Source organism: Mandrillus leucophaeus, unplaced genomic scaffold (genome assembly GCF_000951045.1).
Source record: "Mandrillus leucophaeus isolate KB7577 unplaced genomic scaffold, Mleu.le_1.0 Scaffold35, whole genome shotgun sequence".
NCBI lineage: Eukaryota > Metazoa > Chordata > Mammalia > Primates > Cercopithecidae > Mandrillus > Mandrillus leucophaeus.
Window position 1 is genome coordinate 2,533,820 of NW_012103698.1, and position 20,311 is coordinate 2,554,130.

The 20,311-nt window shown below is 44.3% G+C and overlaps 1 protein-coding gene across 1 annotated transcript in view; it reads right to left on the minus strand.

The window, feature by feature from the left end:
• Positions 1–612: 612 nt before the first annotated feature.
• CHP1 (calcineurin-like EF-hand protein 1) overlaps positions 613–20,311 on the minus strand; it is a 50,946-nt gene continuing 31,247 nt past the window's right edge. Inside the window, exons 4-7 of the mRNA XM_011989308.1 lie at positions 19,439–19,566; positions 11,706–11,767; positions 2,958–3,080; positions 613–2,819 (exon numbers count right to left, since the gene is read on the minus strand). Of these exons, the coding sequence (XP_011844698.1) occupies positions 2,766–2,819; positions 2,958–3,080; positions 11,706–11,767; positions 19,439–19,566 (367 nt within the window). The 3' untranslated portion in view covers positions 613–2,765. The remainder of the gene's footprint in view (positions 2,820–2,957; positions 3,081–11,705; positions 11,768–19,438; positions 19,567–20,311) is intronic.

Genomic DNA, 20,311 nt, shown 5'->3' on the forward strand with positions numbered 1-20,311 from the left:
AAGCACAGAAATTGCATCTTAGCTGGAATGAATGGGAAGTGGCCACAGCTGACAAAACTGTGTCTAGAGGCCAAAAGTGCTGGCCCCTCGAAGAATGTTTCCACTTCATATGTCCAGGCAGCAGCAGAGTAGACTGCAGCTGACAGTACAGACATAAACTTGAGTTAGGGAGACACTGTGATTTCAAACTTGATGGGACTAAGTTACATAAAATTCTTGTAAAATGGACAAAAGTTATTTTGTTTCAACCACAAGTATTTATTGATGGATCGAAGATACAATTTTAATGGAACAGTAAGGCACAACCTTGGATTAAAACACTTTGCTATACAGCCAAAAGGGGGGAAAAGCTATAACCTTAGGAACTTTATGCCAATCAAGAAGCCTCTAAAGTACCTCTCTAATAGATCAGTATCAGACATTCTTCCCTTTTACACTAATTCCTATATTACATCACTTGATCACAAAGTGTGACTGATACTCATAAAGAATTCCTCATTCATTTATATTTGAGCCATCTAGCCAGGCTACTCCCCTGTTCTCCACCCTTTTCCACCCTTTTGCAGTGGTATTTTTGTAGCAATCCCCTTCCTAAAGAATAACCTACATATCTTCAATAGTTTTCCAAAGCAAGGAAACAAGCAAGCAAGCAATGAGTCAGAGAAAGTCAGCCAAGGGCAGATGTGTGGATAAATAGACTCATAGACACATACATTAGGATAGCAGCAGCCTGATACACTGAAGTCTACTGACTTTGGCAGAAAAGTTTGACTGTGGCTTGCTCAAAGACCTGTAATGCCACCTTAGGTTGTGCTACTAGTGCCAGACCTCTTGTTTTTAAGGGATTAGCAGTGGTCTATACAAGGAGCTAGGGAGCTAATGTAACCAGGCAGCTAATGATACAATAGTCAATGCTTTGGACATGTATTAGGAGCAGACTATGGCTTTCATCATTAACATTTGCCAAGTGTAAAATTCATAAAGAATTTTGTGACTGAGCGTGGTGGCTCATGCCTGTAATCCCAGCACTTTGGGAGGCTGAGGTCGGAGGATCACCTGAGATCAGGAGTTCAAGACCAACCTGGTCAACATGGTGAAACTCTGTCTCTACTAAAAATGCAAAAATAACCCAGGAATGGTGGCCACGTCTGTAAACCCAGCTACTTGGGAGGCTGAGGCGGGAGAATTGCTTGAACCCAGGAGGCAGACTTTGCAGTGAGCCAAGATCACGCCACTGCACTCCAGCCTGGGCGACAGAGTGAGACTCCATCTCAAAAAAAAAAAAAAAAAAAATTTGTGCAAAACTTCAAGACACTAAGGAAGCAATCTTTAAATATTTTGGACTGGGGCCAGGCGCGGTGGCTCACGCCTATAATCCCAGCACTTTGGGAGGCTGAGGCGGGTGGATCACGAGGTCAGGAGTTCAAGACCAGCCTGGCCAACATGGTGAAACCCTGTCTCCACTAAATATACAAACAATTAGCCGGGCATGGTGGTGCGTGCCTGTAATCCCAGCTACTTGGGAGGCTGAGGCAGGAGAATCGCTTAAACCCAGGAGGCTGAGGTTGCAGTGAGCGGAGATCACACCATTGCACTCCAGCCTGGGCGATAGAGCAAGACTCTGTCTCAAAAAATAAATAAATAAATAAATAAATTTGGACTGGGATATTAGGCACTTCCGTAACACTAATCTTTCTACTTGGAAATGTGAAGTGGAAAACATTGCAGTGCACATAACACTGAGGCATAAACCATGCTGCAAAGGTGTGAATGCATGAGGCTTTATAGGGTGCCCAGCCTCCTTGTTAATAAAAGCCATAAGAAAGTCCCTAGGCATATTGTCAGAGCAGCCATTCTGGTAGTTACAGTGTCCCCAAACTAAGCAAACCTGTAAGCATACTGCTGTTTTTTTTTTTAACAGTCAACATTGCACTAACAAGAGGAGCCACATAGGTACAAAGTTGAGAATCAGAGGCCAGAGGTAGAGTGATGTGGGCAAGCAGCCTAGAAGACTTGACTCCATACCTCTCACCAAGGCCACCTTTCAAAAAGGGTATCTCCACCTAGCAGCCTTTGATGACAGAGCAGAGTGCAGAGGATGGTCTCATACTTTGAGAGAAATGTTGGTTACCAAAAAGCTCCTGGAGAGGCAACATCCCAGAGGCCCATTTAATAATGAAGGTAAATAAAAACTGCCAGAGCCCTGAACTATCCTGCCAGGTCAGAAATACATATATAGGGCATAGCTTGTGGTGCAAGTAGAACAGAGGAGATTTTGAGGCTTAATGAAAGGCAGAAAGACTGCCAGAGTAAGTGAACAGTATGTTGGATGACACACAAGTAGGAAGCAAAGAACATATAAAAAGGATAAAGCATGCTGGCAGACTCGCTGGAGGGAAGGCAGCAGGGCTACAGTCTACACCTGGTGAAAGAGCTTTGCTGGCTTGTTCTTGGCATGATTGCCTCTCTCACTTTCTCAGACTGGATGGATGTGTGGCATTCAGCGGCAGAACAGGGAAGATATTTATAAATGAAGAACTAGTGAATGGATACTGAACAGAAATAGATAGGGTGTACCATTCTGTAATGCCCTGTTTATACACCAAAGGCAGGTTTGTGTTGACAGAACATATTTGGGGTTGTCATGCAACAGCAGTAGTACTTTGGGAGAAGGGGAATGAGGGGGTGGAGGTGGAGTTGGTGGAAGGAGGACTTTCAAGTTCCAGTTCTTAAATACTAGACTGCAAGGAACAGTTTGGTCTCCTTTAGTGAAGAAATCGGATGCTCATTTTCTGTTCTACATCCACCTTCTCCAAAACCTGGGGGAGAAAACCAGTAACAGTTACGAAGGTTATGAATGTCACAACACTCCCAAGCTCTTATCTGAGTAATGTTCTCCCCACTTCCTCCTGTGCAGTAAAACGTCACTTTTTCAAACAAAGAGGTAAGTGACCAACCTTAACAAATTCTGTGAAAGATATGGCACTGTCCCCATCCTGATCAGCCTCCTGAATGGTCCTGTCTGCGATGCTGCCCAGCTGCTCATCTGAGATATTTACTCCGACCATCATGCGTAGCACCTGGAAGACCAAGAGCCAGGAATTACAAGGGTCTTGGGAATCAGAAGGACTCTTTATTGAGATTAAAAATAAAGCTATCACCATCCCCCTTTTCCTTTGATGCCCTCAAATACAGTCATGCACTGCATAATAATGTTTTGGTTAATGACCGACCACATATATAAAGGTGGTGCTGTAAGATTATAATACTGTATTTTGATGAGAACACATGGACACAAAAAGGGAAACAACAGACACTGGGGCCTACCAGAGGGCGGAGTGGGAGGTGAGAAACAGAAAAAAATAACTATTGGGTACTATGCTTAGTACCTGGGTGGCGAAATATTCTGTACATCAAACCCCCATGACAAGAGTTGACCTATATAACTAACCTGCATGTGTAGCCCTAAACCTAAAAGTTAATTTTTTTTTTTGAGACGGAGTCTTGCTCTGTTGCCCAGGCTGGAGGGCAGTGGTGCAATCTCAGCTCACTGCAAGCTCTGCCTCCTGGGTTCACGCCATTCTCCTGCCTCAGCCTCCCAAATAGCTGGCATTACAGGTGCCCGGCACCACGTCCAGCTAATTTTTTGTATTTTTAGTAGAGAAGGGGTTTCACTGTGTTAGCCAGGATGGTCTCAATCTCCTGACCTCGTGATTCGCCCACCTCGGCCTCCCAAAGTGCTGGGATTACAGGCGTGAGCCACCACGCCTAGCCAAAACAATCTTAAAAAAAGATTACAGTACCCTATTTTTACTGTACCTTTTCCATGTTTAGATATATATGTTTTGTTTTGTTTTTTTGAGACAGGATCTCACTCTGTTGCCCAAACTGGAGTGCTGGAGTGCGAATGTGGCTCACTGCAGCCTCACCTCCCATGCTGAAGTGATCCTCTCACCTCAGCCTCCCAAGTAACTGGTACTACACTACAGGTGCATGCAACCATGCCTAATTTTTTTTCCCCCTGAGGCGGAGTTTCACTCTTGTTGCCCAGGCTGGAATGCAATGGCATGATCCCGGCTCACTGCAACCTCCACCTCCCAGGTTCAAGCGATTCTCCTGCCTCAGCCTCCTGAGTAGCTGGGATTACAGGGACGTGCCACCACACCCAGTTAATTTTTGTATTTTTAGTAGAGACAGGGTTTCACCATATTGGCCAGGCTGGTCTCGAACTCCTGACCTCATGATTCGCCTGCCTCTGCTTCCCAAAGTGCTGAGACTACAGGTCTGAGCCACTGCACCCAGTCGCCTGGCTAATTTTTCAAAATTTTTTGTAGCAATGAGGTCTCACTGTGTTGCCCAGGCAGGCCTTCAACTCCTGGGCTCAAGCAATTCTCCCTCTGCCACCTCCCAAAGTGCTGAGATTATAGGTGCGAGCCACCATGCCCAGCCACAGATATGTTTAGATACACAAATACTTACCATTTTGTTACAACTGCATATAGTAGTCAGAACAGTAACATGCTGTATGGGTTTGTAGTCTAGGAACAATAGGCTACACCCTATAGCCTAGGTGTATAGTAGGCTATATCATCTAGGTTCATGTAAGTACATTCTATGATGTTCCTACAACTACAAAATTGCCTAACATTGCATGTCTCAGAATGTATCCCCATCTTTACCATCATGTGACTAAATAACAGCTAAAAGGCTGAAACCCTTATCTTCTCATCTAGGCAATGATGTAAGCAGAATTTATCTAGGTGACTGGATAAGAAGACAAAGACTAAGGGAGAGTCCTTTGCATTTTGCCCTTCCTCATTCTTCTTACCCAGAATACAGATATGCTGTCTGGTGGCACTGCAGCCACCCTGGAGCCATGAGGTGAGTAATACGAGCTGTGGATGCCAGGCCAAGAACACAGAATAAGCCTGATTCCTGGACATCAGTGAGGTACTGTACCAGCGTGGACAGTCTGTCCCAAACATTCTTGTTGCGTGAGCCTAACTAGTTCCTTATTGATTTAAATCAGTTTGGTGGGGCTTTCTGAAATCCCACCCAAAATGTAGTCCTCTTTGAGGTGCTGCATTAAGCCAGCTGCTCCTAAAGTATGCCCAAGAAAACACAAAGATCCTTAAAGAGTTAAATGCTAAATCCCCCTCTGAGAAAAATAACAAGCACAATTAAAGGGTTGCGAGAATTGAGTAAGAGAATTTAACACTGTTTCACTAAATCTGTCTTAAACTTCACCAATCCTTGGGCCCCTGGGAATTCTATTAACATCTTTAGGGTGTGAACATACTTTGAAAATTGCTTCCTTAAACAAAATAAGCAACTTTAACAATTTGACTGTCAGGCAATATGGAAAGGCTGGTTCTTAGGCAATATAAAATGGGGGACAGGGTACCTTTCTGACTCCTTGTATTATTACTGCAGTCAGCCACCTCTGTCTTCAGATGGTAAGAACTGAGCTTTTCCACAGGAAGGAAAGGGCCTCTAGTCCAGTGGTTCACAGGCTTCCTTTCCTCCACTCCTTTACTCCTTTACTTCCTTCTACAATCTCATGAGATTTTTTTTTTTTTTTTTTTTTTTTTTTAGATGGAGTCTTGCTCTATTGCCAAGGCTGGAATGCAATGTCATGATCTCGGCTCACCGCAACCTCCACCTCCCAGGTTCAAGTGATTCTCCTGCCTCAGCCTCTCGAGTAGTTGGGATTACAGGTGCCCATCACCATGCCTGGCTAATTTTTGCATTTTTAGTAGAGACAGGGTTTTGCCACATTGGTCAGGCTGGTCTCGAACTCCCGACCTCAGGTGATCTGCCTGCTTTGGCCTCCCAAAGTGCTGGGATTACAGGCGTGAGCCGCTGCGCCCGGCCTGTAATTTGCTTTTTAAAAATCGATTTCATGGGCCGGGCATGGTGGAGAAACCCTGTCTCTACTAAAAATACAAAATTAGCTGGGCGTGGTGGTACATACCAGTAATCCCAGCTACTCGGGAGGCTGATGCATGATAATCGCTTGAACCCGGGAGGCAGAGGTTGCAGTGAGCTGAAATTGCACCACTGCACTCCAGCCTGGGCAACAAGAGCAAAATTACAAGCCGGGTGTGGTAGTGCGTGCCTATAGTTCCAGCTACTCGGGCGGCTGAGGCAGGAGGATGGTCTGAGCCCAGGAGTTCGAGGCTGCAGTGTGCTATGATCATGCCTGTGAATAGTCGCTGCATTCCAGGCTAGGCAGCAGAGAGAGACCCTATCAGTCAATCAATCAATCCATCAATAGTAAATTACATGATTTTCTACAAAGAAAAAAAGCTGAAATACTGATTTGTATCCAAACTGATTATTTTTTAAATAAACCAATTGTTGAAAATTGGAAGTTGTGGCCGGGGATGGTGGCTCACACCTGTAATCCCAGCACTTTGGGAGGCTGAGGTGGGCGGATCATCTGAGATCCGGAGTTCGAGACCAGCCCTGGCCAACATGGTGAAACCCCATCTCTACTACAAATACAAAAATTAGCTAGGCATGGTGGTGGGCACCTGTAATCCCAGCTACTTGCGAGGCTGAGGCAGAATCGCTTGAACCCAGAAGGTGGAGGTTGCAGTGAGCCAAGATTACGCCATTGCATTCCAGCCTGGGCGATAAGAGAGACACTCCCTCTCAAAAAAAAAAAAGAAAAAAGAAAATTGGAAGTTGTACATTTTAGGTACAAATGTACACAAATAGAAGGATTAATAAAAAGAGACAATGCGCCGGGTGCAGTGGCTCATGCCTGTAATCCCAGGACTTTGGGAAGCCGAGGCAGGCAGATCACGAGGTCAGGAGTTCGAGACCAGCCTGAAGAACATGGTAAAACCCATCTCTACTAAGAATACAAAAATTAGCCGGGCATGGTAGTGCGTGCCTTGGCAGTAGAATCGCTTGAACCCGGGAGGAGGAGGTTGCAGTGAGCTGAGATCATGCCACTGCACTCTAGCCTGGGCAACAGAGTGAGACTCCATCTCAAAAAAAAAAAAAGAGAATGCTAGCAAAGATAATCAATAGACAACTCATTTGCCATATTCCCTGTGTGTGGCCAAGCAGATGAATCCAACCTCAAACAGCAGCTTCTTCAGATCCCAGACCAAATATTTTGAGGTGTTTTATTTGTAGAATTATAAAACTGGATTATGTATGGGTATCTACAGTGTGAGTCGGAGGGTGGGGATAGAAGTGGTGGTGTCTTTAACATCATTTCACCAGGTGCAAATGACACATGTATGTAGTCCCAGCTACTGGTCCCACCTACTTGGAAGGCTAAGGCCAGAGAATCACTTGAGCCCAAGTGTTCAAGCCAGCCTGGGCAATGTAGTGAGACTGTCTCAAAAAAGAAAAAAAAAAGGTCATCTCATCCGATCTGTTAATGAGGACATGACGGCCCAGAGGTGGCTTGACTCAGGTCCCAGGAAGCAGTGGCATGAGCTATCTGCCCAGGCCTCCATCCCCAGCCCAGTGCTCCCTCCGCCTGTCCATGCTGCCACTTATTGTTCCAGTCAAAGTTCTTCAGGCCGGGTGCGGTGGCTCATGCCTGTAATCCCAGCACTTTGGGAGGCTGAGGTGGGCTGATCACAAGGTCAGGAATTTAAGACCAGACTGGCCAACATGGTGAAACTCTGTCTCTACTAAAAATACAAAAGATAGTCAGGCGTGGTGGTAGGTGCCTATAGTCCCAGCTACTCGGGAGGCTGAGGCAAGAGAATCGCTTGAACCCAGGAGGTGGAGGTTGCAGTGAGCTGAGATCACACCACTGTACTCCAGCCTGGGTGACAGGGCAAGACTCTGTCTCAAAAAAATAAAAAAAAAAGAAGTTTAATAGTGAATTATTATTATTATTAAGACAGAGTTTTGCTCTGTTGCCAAGGCTGGAGAGCAGTGGCCCGATCTCGGCTCACTGCAACCTCCTCCTCCTGGGTTCAAATGATTCTCCTACTTCAGGCTCCTGAGTAGCTGGAATTACAGGGGTGAAACAAAGCACGCAGCCTACTATTATTTTTAATGTTTGGTGAAGGTTTTTATATATACGCTTTATTGATTTAAGAAAGGTTCCCTCTACTTCTGGTTTTCTAAGACTTTTTTTTTTTTAATCATGAATGGATGGTGAGGCCAGGCAAGCTGGCTCACACACCTTGGGAGGCCGAGGCAGGTGGATCACCTGAAGTCAGGAGATCGAGACCACCCTGGACCAACATGGTGAAACCCCATCTCTACTAAAAATACAAAATTAACAGTGCGTGGTGGTGCGTGCCTATAATCCCAGCTGCATGGGAGGCTGAGTCAGGAGAATTGCTTGAACCCAGGAGGCGGATGTTGCACTGAGCTAAGATCACGCCACTGCTCTCCAGCCCGGGTGGCAGAGCGAAACGCCATCTCAAAAAAAAAAAAAAAAAGATAAATAAGTAAATAAAATAAAATAAATGGATGATGATTTTATCCATTACATTTTTCTATGGAAAAGACCACTCAATTTTTCTTCTTTAAAGTGTTGGTGTGGGTGAAATATATTGGTTGATTTTCTAATGTTAAACCGACTTTGAATTTCTAGTTCAATTGCACCTTGGCTATAATATATCCTTGGCTATAATATATATATTATATTATATATTGCTGGATTCAGTGTGTTAATATTTTGTTTGGGATTTTTACAACTATTTGCGTAAAAGAGATTGAGCTATAATTTTCTTTTCTTTTTTTTTGAGACAGAGTCTTGCTCTGTCACCCAGGTTGGAGTGCAGTGGCACAATCTCGGCTCACTGCAAGCTCTGCCTCCTGGGTTCACGCTATTCTCCTGCCTCAGCCTCCCGAGTAACTGGGACTACAGACGCCCGCCACAATGCCCGGCTAATTTTTTGTATTTTTAGTAGAGACAGGGGAGATGGGGTTTCACCATGTTAGCCAGGATGGTCTCAATCTCCTGACCTTGTGATCCACCTGCCTCGGCCTCCCAAAGTACTCAGATTACAGGCATGAGCCACCATGCCCAGCCCCTAATTTTCATTTCTTATACTGTCTTTTATAAGATTGTCAGGTGTGGCCGGGTATGCCTGTAATCCCAGCACTTTGGGAGGCTGAGGTGGGTGGACTGCTTGAGTCCAAGAGTTCAAGACCAGCCTGGCCAACGTGGTGAAACCCCATCTCTACTAAAAACACAAAAATTAGCCAGGCATGGTGGAGCATGTCTGTAATCCCAGTTACTCAGGAGGCTAAGGCATGAGAATCGCTTGAACCTGGGTGGCGGAGGTTGCAGTAAACTGAGATGGTGACATTGCACTCCAGCCCGGGCAACAAAGTGAGACTCTGTCTCAAAAAGAAAAAAAAATGATTGTCAGGCAAAAGTTATGCTAGCGTCATAAAATGAGTTGGGGAGTAGAGTATCTTTATTGAAGTATAAATAATATACAATAAAATGTACATATTTAAAATGGACAGTTGGGGCCAGGCATGATGGTTCATGCTTGTACTCCCAGCATTTTGGGAGGCTGAGGTGGGTGGATTACTTGAGGTCAGGAGTTCGAGACCAGCCTAGCCAATATGATGAAACCCTGTCTCTACTAAAAATACAAAAAAAAAAAAAAAGTAATATGTACAATTGGATAAGGTTTAACATATGTACCCGCCCATGGCACCGTCCTCACAATCAAGATAATAACCTCCAAAAGTTCAACCAATACTTTCACAGGAATCATATTAAGAAAACATGGGCCAGGCGTGGTGGCTCACACCTGTAATCCCAGCACTTTGAGAGGCCGAGGCGGGTGGATCACCTGAGGTCAGATCTGGGTCAGAGAATGAACACATGCAACTACAGAGTGACTGCCACTGTCTTTTTTCTTCAGAACTCAGAAAACCATATGTAGCAACTTTCAAGAAAATAAACTCTTCTTGCTGAAGAAATTCCCAACTCAAAAGCAAGGGACGCTAACACTGACCTGCAGACTGTTTTGTTTTTTGCTCATAGAAATGTAAGAATACGTTGGGTTGCTCCTGAATCTGCCCTAATTTTATCCTAGGATGAAATGCCAGTCACTGCTAGTAGAAAAACAGGGAATCATCCCTCGGAGCAACAAAGAACAGTGGGCTCAGGGTACACCAGCACAGCAGCAGCTCCTTGACTCTTAGTCAACCCTAAGGACAGACTAAATGACTGCATTTAACTAAGTATCATCAGAATTACCTGGCTGCCAATAATCTGATTTGGCAATAAATGAACTACCTGATGTAAACCATGTTGTATATTTTAACTCTCAGTCAGTACCTAAAAGCCATTTAGTTAGCTTTTATTTATTTACTTTTGTTTTTTTTTTTTGAGATGGAGTTTCGCTCTTGTCGCTCAGGCTGGAGTGCAGTGGCGCAATCTCAGCTCACAGCAACCTCCGCCTCCTGGGTTCAAGCAATTCTACTGCCTCAGCCTCCCGAGTAGCTGGGATCACAGGCACCCACCACCATGGACAGCTACTTTTTGTGGGGAAAAGAAAGATCAGACTGTTACTGTGTCTATATAGAAAGAAGTAGACATAAGAGATTCCATTTTGTTCTGTATTTGAGATGCTGTTAATCTGTGACCCTACCCCCAACCTTGTCCTTGCAAGAGACATGTGCTGTGGTGACTAAAAGTTTGACAGATTTTGGGCTGTGCAGGGTGTGCTTTGTTAAACAAGTGCCTGAAGGCAGTATGCTTGTGAAAAGTCATCACCATTCTCTTAATCTCAAGTACCCAGGGACACATACACTGCCAAAGGTCGCAGGGACCTCTGCCCAGGAAAGCTAGGTATTGTCCAAGGTTTCTCCCCATGTGATAGTCTGAAATATGGCCTCGTGGGATGGGAAAGACCCGATCGTCCCCCAGCCTGACACCCGTGAAGGGTCTGTGCTGAGGAGGACTAGTATAAGAGGAAAGAAGGCCTCTTGGCAGCTGAGATAGAGAAAAGCATCAGTCTCCTGCCCGTCCCTGGGCAATGGAACATGATTGTATGTTCTGTTTACTGAGAAAGGAGAAAACCGCCTTAGGGCGAAAGGTGGGACTTGCTAGCACAATGCTGCTCTTTATGCACTAAAAAAGTTTATGGAGATGTTTACATATGCATATCAAGCACAGCACTTTTCCTTAAACTTATTCACGTCACAGAGATCTTTATTCATATGTCTTACTGCTGACCTTCTCCCTACGATGATCCTATTATCCTGCCACTTCCCTTTTTCTAAGATGGTAAAGATAATGAGTGGGTCCTCTGTATGCTGAGCGCCGGTCCCTGGGGCCCACTTTTTCTTTCTCTATACTTTGTCTCTGTGTCTCATTTCTTTTCTCAAGTCCCACCTAACAAGAAACGCCCACAGGTGCGGAGGGGCAGGCCACCCCTTCACTTTTTGTATTGCCAGGCTGCTCTTGAATTCCTGACCTCAGGTGATCCCCCCGCCTTGGCATCCCAAAGTGTTGGGATTACAGGCGTGAGCCCCTATGCCCAGCCTAGTTAGCTTTTAGATGGTGGAGACCTCTGTCTATGAAAACATAATGAGCCATTTCAGGTTTTCCCAGGTCATCTCCTTTGCCTTATAACCAGGACAAGACTGCACATAGCAGGTATTAAATAAACGCTTACTAAAGAACAGGTCCTGCCCATAATAATAAGCAGGCAGAGTCCAAGCACAAGTTCTCCAGGAGCTCTCCGACATACCTGTAACAGCTCATCACGGGAGATCTTTTCATCTTTATCCAAATCATACAGTCGAAAAGCAACTGTAAGGGAAAAACATAAAGTTAGTCAAAATTCTGTAGTGTGATGCCCCTTCTCAAGGCACTAAATATATAAGACACTAGACAGAAAACTGACAGCCAATTAATCAATTTTCCAAGAACAACTGCCATTACTTATAGAGCTTTTAAAAAGTTGTAACACTGGCCGGGCGCGGTGGCTCAAACCTGTAATCCCAGCACTTTGGGAGGCCGAGACGGGTGGATCATGAGGTCAGGAGATCGAGACCATCCTGGCTAACACCGTGAAACCCCGTCTCTACTAAAAAATACAAAAAACTAGCCGGGTGAGGTGGCGGGCGCCTGTAGTCCCAGCTACTCGGGAGGCTGAGGCAGGAGAATGGCGTAAACCTGGGAGGCGGAGGTTGCAGTGAACTGAGATGGTGACATTGCACTCCAGCCTGGGTAACAGAGTCAGACTCTATCTCAAAGAAAAAAAAAGTTGTAACACTGAAGAATTGAGAATTGATGAGTTCTTAGGTTAAATGAAGTATGCTCCCTCTTCCAATAAATCAGAAAACTTCATAAAAAGAAAGCCAAATGTCCTTTTTCTTAACCTAGAATGTTAAACAGCCCCCCAACACACCCCTTACGTGGTTCTGCAAGTTAGGTCACCTCACACAAACATCAGTTCTACCAGGTACCACTCAGGGAGAACCAACAACAGGCACCACACAGGCACCATGAGAGCTGCCCACACAAAGCACTGCTTTGGGAAAAGAGCCTCCTGGGCAAAACTGTCTCGAATTTCAAGTAATTCTCTACCACTGGGGAGTCCCGCAGGTAAAGAAATTGAGTTTCAAGTAAATATGATGGCTCAGATGGTCTCCTGGCCTTATCATGTTTCTTTCTCTTTAAGCCTTCTAGAAACTAGGATATAGGAGAACTTTGCTTAGGTCCATGAGATAGAAATCAGAAAAGCAAAGTCATTAGATTTCTGCCACTGTTGCTGAAGCGCTACCAACAGAATAGGGTGTTATCTCTGGGTGATTTTATAGGTGTGGTGACAAATCGCCAGCCCGAGGACGTGAATGTCTTGTGCCACAACTGAATTTAGTGTGGTTTTTAGGTTTTGAATCACTTCAAGAATGCCACTAAGATTGTGGGTCTTAAACAGAGTGCTACAAACCCTAAAAGTCCCAAATCCACTGCTCTAGAGCTATTACGATCCACGGATTTAGACTGTCCTTAGGAACTCACTATCTAGTAGAGGAGAACAACGTACACGACTCTCTCGAATACATCCTACTTACATCCTAAGCACTACAACATTTCCAGACTGTTGGGGGAACAAAGTGTATGGCGGACGTGGCTTTCTGGTGGAGCTGGGGAAACATCAAGGTGCGGTAACATTTGAACAAGGCCCTGAAAGACAAACTGAAATGTGCCAAGGCGTGGCCATTCCAGGCAGAGCTATTATTAGGCACAAAGGCATAAGAACATGGATTAATATTTACCGGTTTAAGTATCATTCCCCTCCAAAATAAAAGGGTGAGTCCACTGAAAGATGACATAAAAGTAATTTTAAAATCTAATTTACTCCTTGTAAGGTATGTATCAGAATTCCAGAGAAAGGAAGTAGCTAGGAGAGACTTCTGATATATGTATTTTTTCTGTTCTGTTTAATGTGGTTGATTAATTTTATTTTTATTTATTTATTTTTTCAGACAGGGTCCTGCTCTGTCTCCCAGGCTGGGTGCAGCAGCACAATCATGACTCACTACAGCCTGAACCTCCCAGGCTCAAAGGATCCTCTCACCTCAGCCCCCAGACCAGTGGGAACCACAGACACCATGCCTGGCTAATTTTTAAAAATTTTTGTAGAGCTAGGGTCTCACTATGTTGCCCAGGCTGGTGAAAGGTACAAGGTCTTTGTCTAGATAAATCGATTTTTTTTGAGATGGAGTCTTGCTCTTTTGCCCAGTCTGGAGTTCAGTGGCATGATCTCGGTTCACTGCAACCTCCGCCTCCCAGGTTCAAGCAATTCTCCTGCCCCAGCCTCCTGAGGAGCTAGGATTACGGCACGCGCCACCACGCCTGGCTAATTTTTGTATTTTTAGTAGAGATGGGGTTTCACCATGTTGGCCAGGATCGTCTCGATCTCTTGACCTTGTGATCCACCCGCCTCAGTCTCCCAAAGTCCTGGGATTACAGGCGTGAGCCACCACACCCGGACAGCTGGTCTTGAACACCTGGGCTCAAGCAATCCTCCTGCCTCAGTCTCCCAAAGTGCTAGGATTATAGCGGTGAGCCACTGTGCCGGGACCTTTAGCTCAAATTTCAACTCCTCAGAGAGGTTTTCACCGACCACTGTTTCTAAAGTAGTGACATCTCCCCATGCCTTTCTCATCTCATGTATTCACTTCCTTCACAGACCTTGCCACAATAAATCTTGTTTATTCACCCGTCTTCTCTATAGTCTGTCTCTCTTATTAGATCGTAAGTTCTAAGAAAGCAAGGGCCATATCTGATTTATTCATCACTGTATCCTGGGCCTAAAATAGTACCTGGCATGTAGTAGGTGCTCAAACATTTGCTTAATGAAAAACCAAAAGAATGATCTCAGTCAAACCTTTACCTTCCTTTTTTATTTTATTTTTTTATTTTTTTTAAGAGATGGGGTCTCAACTCTGTCGCCCAGGCTGGAGTGCAGTGGTGCAATCATGGCTCACTGCAGCCCTAAACTTCTGGGCTCAAGTGATCCTCCTGCCTCAGCCTACTGAGTAGCTAGGAATACAGGTGTGTGCCACCATGCCCAGCTCAATTTTTTTTTTTTTTTGGTAGATACTGGGTCTCATTCTGTTGTCCAGGCTACAAACCTTTACCTTTACTTCAATCAATGCTATTGCTTCTTTTTTTTTTTTTTTTTTTCTTTTTGGGAGACGGAGTCTTTCTCTGTCGCCCAGGCTGGAGTGCAGTGGCATGATCTTGGCTCACTGAAACCTCTGCCTTCTGGGTTCAAGCAATTTCCCTGTCTTAACCTCCTGAGTAGCTAGGACTACAGTTAGGTGCAACCATGCCCAGCTAATTTTTGTATTTTTAGTAGAGACAGGGTTTCACCATGTTAGCCAGGCTGGTCTCAAACTCCTGACCTCAGGCAATCCGCCCACCTTGTCCTCCCAAAGTGTTGGGATTACAGGCATGAGCCACCATTCACCATTCCCGGCTGCTGCTTTTTTTTTTTAATTGTGGTAAAATATACATAAAACTTATCATTTAAACCTTTTCTAGAGGTACAGTTCTGTGGCATTAAGTACTTTCACACTGTTGTGCAAGCATCACCACCATCCATCTCCCCATAACTTCTGCATCTTCACCAGCAGAAAATGTACCCTTTTAACAATAACTCCATTACCATCACCACCACCATCCCCCAGCCTTGGGCAACCACTGTTCTACTTTGTGTCTCTACAAATATGACCACTCTGGAAACCTCACATAAGAGGAATCATACAATATTTGTCCTTTATATCCACTTTATTTCACTCAGCAAAATGTCTTCAAGATTCATCCATGTTGTACCATGTGCCAGAATTTCCTTTTTTTTTGAGATGGAGTCTTGCTCCGTCACCCAGGTTAGAGTGCAGTGGTATAATCTCAGCTCACTGCAACCTCCGCCTCCCGGGTTCAAGCAATTCTCCTGCCTCAGCCTCCCAAGTAGCTGGGATTACACACATCCACCACCGCACCAGGCTCATTTTTGTATTTTTAGTAGAGATGGGATTTCACCATATTGGCCAGGCTGGTCTCGAACTCCTGATCTCATGATCCAACTGCCTCGGCCTCCCAAAGTGTTGGGATTACAGGCGTGAGCCACTGAGCCTGGCCTCAGAATTTTCTATTTTAATACAGACTAATATTCCATTGTATGTGTACCCAACATTTTATTTATCCATTGATGGATACTAGGATTGCTTCTACCTTTTGGATTCTATGAATAATGCTGCTATTTCTTCCTGGCTACTCTCCCAAGCTCTACTCCACCTATACTCCTCAACACCCAAAAAAATATTCTAATGTAGACTCTACTTTCCACATCATTATGTTTTATAAAAACTTAAACCATTTAAGAAGACAATTAGAATGTGGGAAGGAAAACCTGTAAACCTCTAGAATTCTCTCTTACTTACCATGCCCTGGGCATTCTAAGATGAATTATACTTTTCACTTTTTTTTTTTTTAACATTATCCACCTGTACATAGGGCTGTATCTTTTACACAAAGCATTATTATTATTATTATTATTTGAGATGGAGTTTTGCTCTTATTGCCCAGTCTGGAGTGCAATAGCGTGATCTTGGCTCACAGTAATATCTGCCTCCCAGGTTCAAGCAATTCTCCTGCCACAGCCTCCCAAGTAGCTGGGATTACAGGCATGCGCCACCATGCCTGGCTAATTTTGTATTTTTAGAAGAGACATGGTTTCACCATGTTGGTCAGGCTGGTCTCGAACTCCTGACCTCAGGTAATCCACCTGCCTCAGCCTCCAAAAGTGCTGGGATTACAGGCATGAGCCACTGCGCCTGGCCTACACAAAGCATTATTATACCCTCACCAGTTCAAAGAGGAAAGCAATAAGGTACCACTTCTAGGAGACAAACAGAAGAGCAGAGTGGCACTATATGTATTTGGGCCTGTGCCTACATGGGCATAGTTGAGCCTTGCTGATTGTGATTAAAATTCTCTCATTGTGGCATAAAAAAGAAATAGGACAAAGTGTGTTCTCAGAGTCCCTGAAGACAGTATTCTATGCAAAGGATAACCCATAATAAAATTTGGTTCCACTCCTCTGTAAACCCACATTTCTTTTTTTTTTTTTTTTTGAGATGGAGTCTTGCTCTGTTGCCCAGGCTGGACAGCGGTGGTGCAATCTCAGCTCACTGCAACCTCCGCCCCCCAGGATCAAACCATTCTCCTGTCTCAGCCTCCCGAGTAACTGGGATTACAGGCGCCCGCCACCACGCCCGGCTAATTTTTTGTATTTTTAGTAGAGACGGGGTTTCACCATGTTGCCCAGACTGGTCTTGAATTCCTGATCTCAAGTGATCCACCCGCCTTGGCCTCCCAAAGTGCTGGGATTACAGGCATGAGCCATCACGCCTGGCCTGTAAACTCACATTTCTAAGTAACACATACCCTTTCTTTTTTTTTTTTGAGACAGAGTCTTGCTCTATCACCCCGGCAGGAGTGCAATGGCATAATCTTGGCTCACTGCAGCCTCCGCCTCCTGGGTTCAAGCAATTCTCTCGCCTCAGCCTCCTGAGTAGCTGGGATTACAGGCACCCGTCATCATGCCTGGCTAATTTTTTTTTGTATTTTTGTAGAAATGGGGTTTCACTATGTTGGCCAGGCTTGTCTCGAACTCCTGACCTCAGGTGATCCGCCTGCCTCAGCCTCCCAAAGTGCTGGGATTACAGGAGTGAGCCACCGCACCCAGCCCACATCCCCTTTCTCGAAGGTAAATGTGTCTCAGTGGCAAATGTGTTGCTAGATATATGACATTCAATTGCTCTCAGTCTACAATAAGAGGCACCATCCTACAGCTTATATAGCCCTGTGGGAACTTCAAAGAGAAGCAACACATTTAGATAGAAACTGAGGACTTCTTGGACTCTTCTAGTCTTTTCTTTGGCCTTAGAATAGCTTTGGTTTTACCAGTCTAATTACATGAATGTGATCCCTACACCTAGACTGCAACAGAATTCTAATTAATTTTTAGTTTCCTATAAAAGTTAATCCTACAGCCAAGACTAAAGTATGTAATGAAAAAAACAGGCTGGGTATGGAGGCTTATGCCTGTAATCTCAGCACTTCAGGAGGCCAAGGTGGGATGATTGCTCGTGTCCAAGATTTCGAGACCAGTCTGGACAACATAGTGAGACCCTATCCCTAGAAAAAATTAGAAAATAAAAAATTAGCTGAGTGTAGGGTACACGCCTGTGGTCCCAGCAACTTGAGAGGCTGAGGCAAAAGGATCACTTGAGCCAGGAAAGTCAAGGCCATAGTGAACCGTGATCACACCACTGCACTCAGCCTAGGTGACAGAGTGAGACCCTATCTCAAAAAATTAAGCAAAAACAAAATAAAACCAAGCATAACCTGCATAGCACTGTGTTATTATTCTATCTCATCCTGAAGTTTGCCATTTCTGTGGCATTCCAACCTTCTTCCCTAGCAGAACCCCAACCACAGCATCAGGAGGGGAATCTCATTAGCCTAATCTCCTCGGCACTCGGCACTCTCCTGATCTAAACTGACTTATCAAAGTGAGGGGAAGGACTTACATTCCATGCTTGGGAGGAGTGTTGCTCAATTTCAGTCTCGATCTCTCTCTATATATATCTCTCTTCCTCTACTGCCAGATGTGAACAAGAAAAAAAAAAAAAAGCCCTGTTAACAACTGAGAGCTGTCATGTGACCAAAATACCTTAGGATAAAACAGACTATGAGGATGGCGGAGTAAAGAGAAAAATCCCTAGTGCTTGAAACAGAATCAACCCTCCTGCTGGCCTAACCTGACTTGTAAAGTGAGCTAATATATTTCCTTATTGTTTAAGCCAGCTGAGTCAGCTAAAGGCATCCTAAGACACCAAGTAACGCCCAAATCCACTACTGCTATTTGGAAGATTTTGTTTTGTTTTCTTTTCTTTGTTGAGACAGAGTTTCTGTCACCTAGCTTGAAGTGCAGTGGTGCCATCATGGTTCACTGCAGTCTCGACCTCTCAGGCTCAAGCAATTCTCCCACCTCAGCCTCCCAAGTACCTGGGACCACAGGTGCATGCCACCACACCTGGCTAATTTTTGTATTTTTATTAGAGACTGTTTCACCATGTTGCCCAGGCTGGTCTCAAACTCCTGGGCTCAAGTGATCCACCTACCTTGGCCTCCCAAAGTGCTGGGATTACAGGCATGAGTCACTGCGCTCAGCCTTCAGTCAGTTTTAATACAACTGCAATTTCAACTTGTATTGAATAAAAAGAGAACTTTAATTTCAATTTCCTGGAGAAGTGTTGTAAGGAATTGGGCAATATTATACATGAACCAGTAAGGGCAGAAGGGAAAGCAAACAAGTATTAAAGGAAAAGGGGCATGAGACATGGGTATAAAAATTAAATCTTGCACTATATCCAGCTGTCCCCCACTACTTAAGTCATATCCAGTGTCTATCAAATTCTAAGATGAGTTGAGGATTGTCATTATTCCTTAAAGGTGGGGCCTGGATCTTGTTCACTATTGCCACGCTAGCACTTAACACAGTGCCTGGCACACCTCCACACCTACTCATTGAGTAGGTGCTCAATGAATTACAATGATACCAGGTAACACTTATTAAGTACCTAGCATATGCCAGGCACTATTTGAAGCACTTGACATTTATTAACTCATTTAATCCTCACAACAATCCAATGCGGAACCCCTTAGAATCCTATTTGACAGAAGAGAAAAGCGAAGCCCAAAGAGGTTAAGTACCTTGCCCAAAGTCACACGGCCAAAAAAGAGTAGACTAGTATTTAATCTTGGCCAGTTTAGCTCCAGAGTCTGAGGTCTTAACCAGTATGCTCTTGTAAATGCTTGTTCAAATAATGAGTGAGTACATACATGACTTTTAAGAAATGAAAAGCAAGTATTTTAAGCCAGAAGACTTTAGCTCCTTACAGTGCAGTTTGTTGCTTCGGCTGTTGAGTGGTTCGGGTCCATTCACATCTTTGCTCTTTTCATTATCCTCAATGGGGCGGAAATGAGCCAAAGTTCGCATGAATCCACGGAAGTTTACCTGGTCCTCTCTGATTGTGAAATATACCAAACAGAACACCATGTCAATCACGGTGATTAGTTCTTACAAATTAAATATACTGGCAAAAGCTTTAGGTACAGTAGCCTGAAAGTTCATTTAATGAGGTTTCTTTCCATGTGCACGGTACTTCGGGGCTCACAGTACCATATCATTTAAGCCTCACCCCAACCTTGTAAGGCAGGTGCTATTACTCCCACTACTACTCCCACTTGATAAATGATTTAACCAGACTTAGGTAACAGACTTACCAGGGTTACAGTTATCTATTGAATTTACTTGCATCTCTTTTCCAAAAAACGAATGTAGAGTAGTGCCAGCACCATACAAGAGAGTCAAAACTTGAACTCTTTGCTTTGAACTCTGTTAAGTCATTTCAACCCAGTGACTCCTCAGCCACCTCCCACATCTCCCCTGCAGTAATGTATACCAAGGGATATTTTAAAATTAAGGCACATTATGGAAAGGCTGCTTTTAAAATAAAGTTTATTTAATTTTTAATTTATGTATTTATTTATATATTTATTTATTTATTTTGAGACAGAGTCTCGCTCTGTCGCCCAGGCTGGACTGCAGTGGCACTATCTCAGCTCACCTCTGCCTCCCGGATTCAAGCAATTCTCCTGCCTTAGCCTCCCGAGTTAGCTGGGACTACAGGTGCATGCCAACACACCTGGCCAATTTTTTTTTTCTTTTTCTTTTTTTTTTGAGAAGGAGTTTCGCTCTTGTTGCCCAGG